This window comes from Hoplias malabaricus, chromosome 1 (genome assembly GCF_029633855.1).
Source record: "Hoplias malabaricus isolate fHopMal1 chromosome 1, fHopMal1.hap1, whole genome shotgun sequence".
Classification (NCBI taxonomy): domain Eukaryota; kingdom Metazoa; phylum Chordata; class Actinopteri; order Characiformes; family Erythrinidae; genus Hoplias; species Hoplias malabaricus.
Window position 1 is genome coordinate 64,938,086 of NC_089800.1, and position 12,516 is coordinate 64,950,601.

General features: G+C 40.6%; 1 protein-coding gene across 2 annotated transcripts; it reads right to left on the minus strand.

Annotated features, from left to right (window-relative positions):
• Positions 1–144: 144 nt before the first annotated feature.
• ikzf5 (IKAROS family zinc finger 5) lies at positions 145–11,105 on the minus strand. Of its 2 annotated transcripts, none has more exons than XM_066670710.1 (5): positions 11,049–11,105; positions 9,295–9,457; positions 6,647–6,820; positions 5,885–6,261; positions 145–4,448 (listed from the first exon to the last, which is right to left on the minus strand). In XM_066670710.1, exons 2-5 carry the CDS (start codon positions 9,425–9,427, stop codon positions 3,855–3,857), a joined length of 1,278 nt encoding a protein of 425 aa, XP_066526807.1. In that variant the 5' UTR covers positions 9,428–9,457; positions 11,049–11,105; the 3' UTR covers positions 145–3,854. The 2 variants fall into 2 exon arrangements, with proteins under 2 accessions (XP_066526807.1, XP_066526801.1); XM_066670704.1 differs by having other exon boundaries at positions 10,709–11,079.
• Positions 11,106–12,516: the final 1,411 nt, after the last annotated feature.

Here is a 12,516-nt window from a genome sequence, read left to right on the forward strand (position 1 = left end):
TCCAGTTTCATTTCATTCTAAAGGACTAAAGTTGTACACAATTTATCATGCCACAAAGGGTGCACCCTAAAGCAGTGGAATTCTCATATTATAAACAGGGTCCAAAAACATTTAGACACAGTGTAATGTGAATGAAAAACAAAAAAGTAGCTATGGATGTGTAACTAATCCAAGCCAGAAACATCTGCAGCAAGTGAATCATTTCAATTTATTGACATTTAACACCGATTTCACCAGAAAATGTTGTACAATACTTACATGTTTCTTTTAGTTCTTTAAGCTTATGACAGACTTATGAAATGTCTTGATTATAGCACCACAAAGGAATCCAAACATTTTACAAACAACATTTACACCATGGCACCTCAGGTAGGAGAGAGAGGGAAGAGGAGGGAGGTGAGGGATAGATGTGGGAGGGAAAGAAATGAGAGAGATGGGGGGGGGGGGGATAAGGAAGTGATGGATGTAGAGGATATATTTTAACAGTGAGCACATATTGCACAAAAAACACAACCACCAATCATTTACAATGGTACAGTGACACATTATGACAGTCTTGTAGGACACTTAGAAACTCTCACTGCTAAAATATAGCCGCTCAATGGTTTCCACTATGAAACTACGGCAACACAAACGTTAGGGTTTATCTATAAGGCCACACGACACGTCCATTAGCATTTCATAACAGTTTATATCAATATACTGTGATATGACTTCCTCTGAAATGTGGCAGCTGTAAGAACCACATTTTACTGTTAAATTTCCTAAAGCAGCCTTTGTTGTAAATGTCATGAAGGGCTTATTGAGGTGTTATGTAGACTTATGAATGACAACCAACAGAGAAGTGTTGCCAGAAAGAAAGGGGGAGTGAGAGGAGAGAGAAAAAAAAAACCACAATTTCCAACATTCTTTCCAAAAGGAATGCCCCTCATTTCCAACATAAACTACAGCTGTCATAATTCAATGATACTATAACAATGCTTATTAAAATAAACCCTAAGCAGCCCTAAGAGTGTAAATAAATAATGAGAACCTGAGCAGAGCGGACAAAAAGAACTTAATGAATAAAGGCTAATTTTAGCTGCTCCAGTCAAATGGAGTAAAGGTTTATGAAATGAGAATCAAATTCATAAACATATTCATAAAGTCAAATTTTCCATTCAGCTGATGTTTAGGCCCTTTGTAAACCATGGCCGCACACATTTGGACGACCCTTTCTATGGAGAATAGAGTGTTTTATTAAGGTATTACTAATTCATCTCCTTTGATTTACAGAAGTATATCACTTTTATTAACAGTTTAGCGGTACAAATGACTGACTGCTCCTTAAAGCCACTATCCACTTATTTAGGTCTTGTTAAGCAAAAATAAATACCATAGTATAAACATATAACCATCTTATACTGAATATATATTCTATTAATAGAGTAACATAGGTTGACAGCATTTACAGGGCCGATAGTGGAAAAAAGTCCTGAGCCTGACCTTTTTTCCATGCCCGGGACGTTTGCTGGGATGGGGATGCTATGTATGTGACACACTTTAAACACACAACTTGTTGGCCCCTGGGCCCAGATATATAAACAGCCTGTGTATAAACCTGACGTAAATATAATGCTAACTCTGATTGGTTCTGCCAGAGACCTGACATCATGTGAGCCAAGCTTAGTCCCACCCACTAAAATCCAACAGAAGAAAACAACAAAAATATTAATGTAATAATCCACTTCAGAGCCCATTCATCACAGAACACACACACAATGGGTATACGTATGAAAATATGTGGACAGTGGCTTTAACTGTTTTCAATTTTCTAATGTTTAAGTTTCACAAACTTTGTTGGAGCCCTGCTACCGTAGCAACACAAGGGCATGCTTAGAGGTGCGCAAAAACATCCGCACTTGTATGAAGATCTCAGCATAACCTACTATAACAAACTATTAATGATAAAACTGATGAGGCTTATGCCTTCTTAAACATACTATTTTCCGAAAAGTAGGGGGGGGGGTAAATGGCTACCTATTGAATGTTCACTTTGTGACTCTTGGTAGAAGAGTTAAACGTTTAGGCATTTTGCTATTGTTTCTAAATCTACAAAAACAGTGATGATCACAGCACAATATGCTATCCTCCAGGGTACAGTTTGTTTCCAGTACACTATATGCCCAAAGGTTTGGAGCCACATCTTCTACTGAGGGATTTGGAATATTTTAAGGTGCATTCAATGCATCAATAGAAAAGCACTAAAAACAGAATGAGACTAATGTACCAATATAAAACCAGCACGCACAATGCCCCATGTTAGCTACAGGGGTAGCTACATTGGGCTGTGGAGCATTGTCCTCTGGATCGATAGAGCTTCATCCGGCACCTCGAGTATGACACAGGATCCAGAACTAATCAGCAGTGTTCTACTGTGTGGTGTAACACCACCCCAAAAGAGCAGAGACTACTACTGCATTCATTAAAAAAAAAAAAAAAAACTGGATACTGTGGTGTCTAAAAACTTTTGGCCATAGAGCGTATGAGCACAAACATAAACATTCTCATCTTCTATCAAAGGCTATATGGAAATGATTTTAGGCACTGTTCACCTAACTCTAGCACTGATTAAAATGAGTGGAGGCAAAACCAATGCACAAAGCACATTCTTAAAATTATTTTATAAAAACAAAACTGAAGCTAATAAGACTGTTACGCATTATCTGTAAAGATGTGCTAATACCCACAGATACCACTCTCGTTAGTAATTATCAAAGGCCGCTCCTTCCGTAGGCATACATAGGCTTATGGACGGAGCAGCGATTGATATCTTTAAAGCACTGAAATGGACCATAACTTTCAATTCAATACTATTAGCATTAACAAGGAAATAAGAAAGAGGCTTGTGTCTGTTCAAAACACCAGACAGACAGATGTTTTAGGCACGAATGTCCAGTAGCTGCCTCGGAGTTGTATGCAAAAATTTGAACATCACTGGTTAAATTACATGTTTTGTTTATTGAAGCAAATGTAAGTGTGCAAACGAAAAATTTTCTGCCATGATTCTTTTCTGAGTTATAAAACAGCTGTTACAGTGACACCTAGTGGTCTGGATGGTGCGGAGATTCTGTACTAGACCTATTTTAAACAGGGCTGTCCCATGCGAGGGGCCGCTCAACTACCACACAATGCGTTTTTTTAATCATGTGTACAGGGGTTTAATTGTAAAAATGACTCGCTGGCCTTGATTTTAACATTTAATTTGACCAGAGGCGCCCCGACTGTTGTATCCAACTGTAAATAAAACACATGTATCAGAATGTGATCAGGATATAAATAACTAAAATAAATGACAATGTAAATACAGGGAGAGTTCTCACTGAACAAACACCTCTTATAGTGCCATACAAGAGTGCAATGGGACTGATCAAATCCCATTTTCCCATTCCTCGCCTTTTGGTCTTGTTCCCTTGTGTATAATCAAGATATAAAACAGTTGAAAAAAAAAACAAAAAATACAGAGTGTGCTTTCACACTGAGCAGACACCCCTTGCTACAGAACCAAACTGGAACGTGGATTTCTAAACCCCAGCGTGTGCCATCTCTCGTTCCTCGCAGAGCGGCTGTGGTTGTGTTAGTAAAAATGAGTTCTCGCTCCTCTCGACTGTAAATTAAATCAAGATATAAATAATTATTGATATATAATCTCACTGTTGAGAACAGCTCTCTCATACTACTATCCGTGATCAAAACTGGAACTGGCGAAACCTTTCACGTGCTGTCCTCACTTGTCCTTGTGCCTCGGTCATACAAGAAAGTGATACGAATGATCAAACCCCAGCGTGTACTGTCCCGCTCCCTTGGTTCCTGGGTCATTCGTTCTTGTGCTGTCCTCTGGCGAAGTGGCAAGCAAAGTCGTACTTGTTCCTGCAGCGGTGTCCACAGATGTTGCACTGGAAGGGGTTTTCGTAGCCATGGCATCCCATGTGGATGGTATACAGGATGTTGTCGGGGAAGTAGATATGGCAGTGTGGGCAGTGGTGAAGAAGCTGCGGATCATGTGGGTGGGCAGGAGTTGGAGTGGGTGTGGCCGGCTGACTGTTGGTGCCGCTGGGGGAGCTGGTTCTTTCGCTGCAGGGTCCTGCCCCAGGGCTGAAGCCGCTGTGGGCGGCGGGGCGGGGCTCTGGCGTGATCGGAGAGGATGCCTGGGCCACGCTTGCTGAAACTGCCGCCGGTGCCGTGACCGGCTGTTGGACCAGGTACGTGGGCTTCTCGTCCGGAAGAGACTCGGCTCCTGGAGACACAGGAGCACCCTGAGAGTCTGGGGGGAGGCTGGACAGCTGACCTGCCAGGGTGGACAGCTGATTCAAAGGATTCTCCAAAACCAGCTCATGTTCCTCTCTAGAGCCACTGCCTCCGCCTCCAGCTGCCACTTGGGGGTCTTTACCCAAGCTGTCAAAAGGCTCCTGGGGGAAGGGGAAGCATCAGAATGTTGTCGTTATTTTTCGTTAGTTATTTTGAATCTTAAAAATTGTGCATGGTACAGACTGTCCACCTTTCAACAGGGAGAATCAAAAAGAGAATTATCGGACTGAAGTAATGGAGGAGGCAGAGGTTTAACCCTAACTCGAGAGAAGGAGAGAAAGCGATATACAGACTGAAGGGAACTGAGTGAAACACAAGAAGTATGACAGAGAGAGACGTATTACATACAAAACACTGACATACCAAAGAGACATAAGTTTCCATCCAAACTTTTCACTAATGTTATGTGCAATGAAAAAATATAGGCAGGAAAAACCACACAAATTAAGACACAAAATGAGTGGGGTTTCCATCCACAACATTTGAGGCTCCAGTGATCGAGGGTGGCAGGAGAAATAGCAATACGGAGAAGTATGAATTGGGCTCCTGCTTTAATCACAATTGTTTTTACAGCCGTTTGAAATCCCTTCATGACAGTGTGCATTTCAGAGATGAGCAGTGGTCCTCCTAATGAGGGCTGAATTGTCCATGAAGTCCACCATAAAGCAGGGTACGCAAACACACCAGACAGTCCAGGCTGAGCACAGTGCAGAGACACTGTTTTCAGACCAGTTTTGGATGTGGTGTTTCAGAATGTCCAAATTAAGCTTTGAAAAGCTGTTTCTTTATTGGACTTACGATACCCTGCAGAACATGTCAGATCCAGCAGAACAAGCAGGTGAGCATGATAAACACACGCACTGGACACATTTAATCCCAAAAAGGTTGAATTCAGAGTTATTGTGTGTCTTTTCTGTTGTTTTGACAGGAAAGTAAATAGCTGTATGTGTGTGTGTGTTGAATTATCTAGCACTGAAATAAGAACCTCGAGTGGTGGTGTTCATTGCTTATTTGGAAAACTCTGTTCCATCTTTTTTTTCCACCCCACCTTGTCCAAAAATATCATTTTTTGCAATATTTAGTTGTTCATGCCAATTTTGGGCTGTTTCATTTAGGTTTTTTATGCATATTTACAAAATTGCCGGAGATTTTCGTCCGCCATCGGTCCAAGGAGCATATAAACCTCTTCAATACACCTTGAGGTAAAGTTACAAGCTGACATTATGAGTCTAATAAAAAATAAATGTGAAAGCTGCTATAACTTAAGCGCTCTGCAGGGTTTACCTGTCACCATTTAGTACCTACTCTGTGCGGCTGGAACCAGGAATGAGCAGGGACTGAAAACCTACCCGGTTCCAGGGACCAGGTACCAGATTTGGCCAGTGGAAAATCAAAAGAGCTAAGCCGAGTTGAGTAGAGTCGTGTAAGTTCCATGCAGTGAACTTTAGAGACAGGAAAGACATATTCAGAGAGAAGGGAGAGTCTCCATGCTCATTCCTGAAGCGTTTAGAACCCTAATATCTGAGATGGTTTTTACCTGATGGAGGTGAGGGTGGGACGGGAGGTCGTGGCTGAAGTTGCCCAGGTGATGCTGCTCAGCGTTAGGCTTCTGAAGGACCATGGACATGGGGTTGATGTTGACAAGGACCCGCCGGCTGTAGGCCAGCGAGCTGCCTCTTTTCTGCAGGACGCTCAGCATTTTGCGGTGAGAGAGGGCTGAGCGAGCACCTTTCATGGGCAGCAGCTTGTGTCTGCGGCGGCGGTGGTGAGACAGGTTGCTGCGGTCGCTGCAGCGGAAGGAGCACAGCTCACATTTATATGGCTTCTCGCCTGTGTGGGAGCGCATGTGAGCCTCTAGGTGGCGCTCGTAAGCTGAGGCAAAGGGGCACAGGTGACAGCGATGGGGCTTCTCACCTGCAGAGAGAGTGAAGGCTTTTATTCAAACAATGAATCACGAGTTTTGTTCAAATGCAGAGTTTCTGGAGGTGAGAAATTTGGGCAGGAGAGAGGTTTTCTTTACACAAGCGACACAATCAGTTGTATTGCATCTGCGGTCAAAAGCAACAAATTACACAGCATCACTTCATAGTGTAATTGCTTTTCTGTGTAGTACAATGTGCCTGCATCACTGTTGCCACCTAATATGTGTTTTATTCAATGCAGAATGAAAGTATACAGTGTGAAAATAAAATGCTGCTTCCTATGTATTTAACGTGATAAAGAGTTTTAATGCCTGAATGATTGTGCAGTAACCAACGAAGATGGACAGATATTCAGCACTGATGTATGATCTTCTTACCTGTGTGAATGCGTATGTGCTCTATGAGCCTGGCCGTGCCTCTGGTGGCATAGTTACAGTAGCGACACTTGAGTTTTCCATCATATGTCCGTTCGAAGCCATCCACCAACATGCTTGAGCCGTCGTCCAGAGACATGTCCACCGCTGGGTGCTCCAGGCCATTCTGTCCTAGGTCTAAACATAAATAAATAAGTAATTTACATAACTGCAGATATACCAGGACATTTGCTCCTACTGTACAGTTCACAACACTAAAATTAAATCAATTAGTAAATTTGACTAAAATTCAACTGAATAATTATCAGATGTACAGTGCCTTGCGAAAGTATTCTGCCCCTTGAACTTTTCAACCTTTTGCCACATTTCAGGCTTCAAACATAAAGTAAAAAAATGTAAAATTTGTATTTTTTATGAAGAATTAACAACAAGTGGGACACAATCGTGAAGTGGAATGAAATTTATTGGACGTGTCAAACTTTTTTAACAAATAAAAAACTGAAAAGTGGGGCGTGCAGTGTTATTTGGCCCCTTTACTTTACCCTTTACAGCAAACTCAGTCCAGAAGTTCAGTGAGGATCTCTGAATGATCCAATGTTTCCCAAATGACTGATGATGATAAATAGAATCCACCTGTGTGTAATCAAGTCTCTGTATAAATGCACCTGCTCTGTGATTGTCTCAGGGTCCTGTTCAAAGTGCAGAGAGCGTCATGAAGACCAAGGAACACACCAGGCAGGTCTGAGATACTGTTGTGGAGAAGTTTAAAGCCGGATTTGGATAAAAAAAGATTTCCCAAGCTTTAAACATCCCAAGGAGCACTGTGCGAGCAATCATATTGAAATGGAAGGAGTATGAGACCATTGCAAATCTACCAAGACCCGGCCGTCCCTCTAAACTTTCATCTCAAACAAGGAGAAGACTGATCAGAGATGCAGCCAAGAGGCCCATGATCACTCTGGATGAACTGCAGAGATCTACAGCTGAGGTGGGAGAGTCTGGCCATAGGACAACAATCAGTCGTACACTGCAAAAATCTGGTCTTTGTGGAAGGGTGTCAAGAAGAAAGCCATTTCTCAAAAATGGCCATAAAAAGTCTCATTTAAAGTTTGCCACAAGCCACCTGTGAGACACCAAACATGTGGAAGAAGGTGCTCTGGTCAGATGAAACCAAAATCGAACTGTTTGGCCACAATGCAAAAAGCAACACAGCTCATCCCCCTGAACACACCATCCCCACTGTCAAACATGGTGGTGGCAGCATCATGGTTTGGGCCTGCTTTTCGTCAGCAGGGACAGGGAAGATGGTCAAAATTGATGGGAAGATGGATGGGGGCCAAATACAGAAGAAAACCTGTTGGAGTCTTCAAGAGACCTGAGACTGGGACGGAGATTTATCTTCCAACAAGACAATGATCCAAAACATAAAGACAAATCTACAATGGAATGGTGCACAAATAAACGTATCCAGGTGTTGGAATGGCCAAGTCAAAGTCCAGACCTGAATCCAATCGAGAATCTGTGGAAAGAGCTGAAGACTGCTGTTCGCAAGCGCTCTCCATCCAACCGCACTGAGCTTCAGCTGTTTTGCAAAGAAGAATGAGCAAGAATTTCAGTCTCTCGGTGTGCAAAACTGATAGAGATTTGCAGCTGTAATTGCAGCAAAAGATGGCGCTACAAGGTATTAATGCAAGGGGGCCGAATAATATTGCACGCCCCGCTTCAGTTTTTTTATTTGTTAAAAAAGTTTGACACATCCAATAAATTTCATTCCACTTCACGATTGTGTCCCACTTGTTGTTGATTCTTCACAAAAAATTTAAATTTTACATCTTTGTTTAAAGCCTGAAATGTGGCAAAAGTTTGAAAAGTTCAAGGGGGCAGAATACTTTCGCAAGGCACTGTATGTAACTGGTGCTTGATCATTGTTTTGCTGGTCTGCATATGGAACTAACTATTACCAACTACAACAAACTCCATTTTTATCCATTTTAAGTTTACCACATTATTTGAACACATATGTGTCCTTCAAATTGTGTGACATTTTCATAATGACTAAACCAATAGAAGTGCTCCAGAATGACTTCGAATAAAATCTTCTTACATTAACTTCCACAGAGCGTTAAGAAAACGTCTCCAGTAAAAGTTGCTATTTTGGAGATACATGTTTTACAATGGACAGCAATAATACTGACCAGGAGGTCAATCTATGAGCAGGATTGATCTCGGCCAGTTTAACAATCAATATTCATGCACTGCTTGGTCAAAATGGTAAAAGAAATGGCACCTTTGGCAGAAATATAAACATACTGAAAACAACAAGGACAAAAAATGCTTACTTTGGAATGTATTAATATAATTTCCTTCACTGTCCTGCATTTATTCTAAACTGTTGTTGTCTTAATATCTGACATTGTTTTATTCCAATTTTCTGTTCTACATTAAATGGTGCAGCACTCACACTCTGGTGCCCGAGTTGCTTATTTACCTAGACTGCATCATTTAAGTTTAAAAAAGAGAAGTGTATGAGCTCAATTATAACAGCTGCACTATTTAAGGTGGCCTGGACAGCTTAATTAACCGTGTTTGTCTTGAATTTCAGTAATGGTTTTGCCTGAAATTTTTAATTTAGCTGCATCTCTAAGCTTTACCCTCTGGGATGTCATCTGTGTCCTTCACTCCACTGACGGAGCCTGAGATCATGTTTACATGTTGCGTCTGCTGGCTGAGGTACTCCTGAAAGTCCTTCACAAAGTCCAGCGTCTCTGGCTTCTCTTCGTCCATTGGAAGATCACAACGGTTTATGTTCAACGCCTGAAAAAAATGGACCCAGGTATTAGAGGAGCAACACAGAAACAAAAAACAGATGGATTTGGTGTGAAACAGACAGTAAAGAAATAGTCTACTACTAGGGTTATATATATATATATATATATATATATATATATATATAAATAAATAGTTATTACTAGGGTTGCACTGACATGTGAACTGTAGGCTGCTGCTTTAAATGTCATAAATACACAGTTACCTGTCTTTAGATATTGCCCATAATCTAAATCAATTAAAATCAGGAAATCATTTAAAATATAACATGATATTGATATGATTTCAATAAGTATATTAGTTTTGAATTATTGGTAAAATAAATATTAATGTGTGATAGTTTTATTTTGAGAAAATACTGCTCAATACAATAACATCCTATAAAAACCTATTTTCTTCCTCCCCAAACAGTAAACAATGGAATTATCTCAGGACTTAAATAGTAATCAAGTATAACACTCCACGGCTAGATAAGGACTAGACATCAGCTCTAAAATGGTTTTTGTTTAGGACACCTTCACTTGTGTGAGTCTCAGAAGCTGGAGGGGGTAGAACTTATTTGAGCAGTTGACAAGGAAACAATTGTGTTGCTGTGAGGGTAAACGCTGACGTTAGTGAGCTTAGCATTTAGCTATTCCGCTAATGTTCATCAGGGTCGCGTCCCAAACGGAACCACGCTCCCTACATAATGCGCCAAAACAGGGCACAAAACAGCGCAATATATGATTAATTTCTAACACAACCCGTATATATTCAAACTTTAGCTACATAAATATTTATCTCCCAACACTGCGTAGAGAGTCCTGATTCTATTCTGATAACACCTGTTCTACGAGGAAAATGACAATATTTCAAATATAATAAATTCGGAAAAGCCCTTCATGCTGCACATTTCTCCCACATTAACAATACTTCTAGAAATAATGATACGTGGTTATCGTAATATTGCGACTTAAGTCATTAAAGTTATAAGTTTATTCTCGAAAGTACATTTTACTTATGATATGCTTTATTTATATAACATTGCGTTTTTATCTTCGAAACATTATAAGCATAACTTTGTGATGTAAAAAATAATAATATTATTATTCTCAACATGTACAATGTTTTTGCAGCGTCCGTGCCTACGTAGTACATAAGCGTAGAAGTGCACCACGAACTGCACTATGTAGGGGGTATGGATCTGTTTGGACCACACCCCAGCTAGACCGTAACGTAGCTACTGAGCGTTAACGTTACCTTTGAGCCAGAAATCCACGGAAACGGCGAAAATAAAAAGCCCAGCTGCCAGGTCTAGAATCACTCGGGGATTAAAGGGTTATTTCAGCGAAATCATCCCCATTATATGTTTGATTTATCCTTCGCTTCTCGGTCGCTCTGTTTACAGCATCCTCCACATCAACAGCAAGACTTTTCAGTTTATTTTAATATTAACAGCTCCGTGACTTCCTCTGAGTCTTTACCAGAATATACAGACAACTACAAGGCCGTTGCTTCAAAATAAAAAACAGCACAGGGACAAAATTCGAGCCTCAAAATCAAAACAAAAGACAAATCGTCTCCAGCTAAAAGTTGGCACCTTGAGCGCAGCGCCTCATTTCTTCCCCACGCTCCCGCTTCCCCTCACATTTGGTTCCTACCTTTTTCCTTGAAGGGGAATCCACTAGTGTTTCTAAATGTTGGGGATAATTCCGTTTTTAAGACATAAACACGTGTAAATGAGGTGCTCTGTTTTAGAGAACCTTCTATCAGTATTGTTCCTAGTTCTGGTGAGAACCAGACACCTGAAGGTCTAATGCCTCTAGAACTGTTCTGACAGTCCCAGTGAAATGTCTGTGATAGAGCAGCAGCACATGAACCAGTGGGGAATACCGTGGGCTGTGAAGCAGCTGAACATTTTGAACTGCTTTGAAGAAATGAAACTCATCGGATACCTTTGTGGTGTGTTGGAGTGGTGAGCACCTGATTAAACACTATCAGAACCACACAAGAATGTTCAGACATAAAGCTTTCTTATATTAGTAGAAGCTTTGTGCTGCAGAAGAGGATACAATCCTGAAAAATGCTCTTCAATCAGAAACAATGGATGCACACGTGAATTTAGTTTTTACATGATTTTAAGCAAAACTCAGGAAGTCTAACCTGAGCTGAGACATAGCAACTGTAACAAATGGACGTCGGCTTTTTGAGGCCTGTCCCTATAGTCAAATGTCATCTCATTTTCCAGTATATAAACTGTTCTTTGCTATTTTTAATGCAAGACCCTATAATCATCTATTGCCTTTTATTAAATACAAAGCAGTGCTTTATCCGCACAAAACTAATGCCAAGAACAATTTGATGACTACTTGAACCGATTGCATGACTTTAAATAGCTGGATTGACTCATTTATGTTTCATAGTGTTGAATATTTAAAGGGCAGGGAAGTTAGCTGAAGATCGCATCGCCCCATTTGTGTCAGAGTTGTAGGAAAGCCATTGAGGAGAGTGTGACAAATGACCGGTTTAAGGCCCAGAGCTTTGTATCCACTACACTGACACTTCCCTGGGCTCGGGTGTAATGAGATTCTCAGTGTAACACACACCCAGAAGGCTGGTTCAAATAACTATGGAACAAACTCAAGCCTATCTCTCTGAAAATGTCAACAAATCATCTCCTACGAAGCTTAAAATCACCCATGGCTTATTTTATGTTCAGTTACAATCGAGGCATTTGCACCGTCCCAAAGCAGCAAAATGTGAGATTCTGTTTTTTTATACTCTTTCTTCATAGTGCAGCTCAGCCCCTGAATGAAACAGATTACTCTACATATAGAGTGGGCCGCTGTGACTTACGGCTTTTGTTTGGTTTCATAATTATTCAATACTAGTTTATTTTTTACGTAAAAGAAATAAATATTAAATTGAACAAAATACACAAAATAAAAACATAAAATATAATTCATCCACATAACTGACTTGGAAAAAAAACAAAAATATTTTTAAACATTTTCCTAAATTCCCTTGAAATTTATTCCTATTCTGTGAGTGAGAACAACATTATTCTG

Excerpts from the sequence above, each read along its gene's own strand:
- ikzf5 (XM_066670710.1), bottom strand. The coding sequence starts at position 9,427 with ATGGACGAAGAGAAGCCAGAGACGCTGGACTTTGTGAAGGACTTTCAG. Across the intron at positions 6,262-6,646 it reads GCACATACGCATTCACACAG|GTGAGAAGCCCCATCGCTGT; the intron begins GTAAGAAGATCA and ends CTCTCTCTGCAG. Across the intron at positions 4,449-5,884 it reads CCCACCCTCACCTCCATCAG|GAGCCTTTTGACAGCTTGGG; the intron begins GTAAAAACCATC and ends CCCTTCCCCCAG.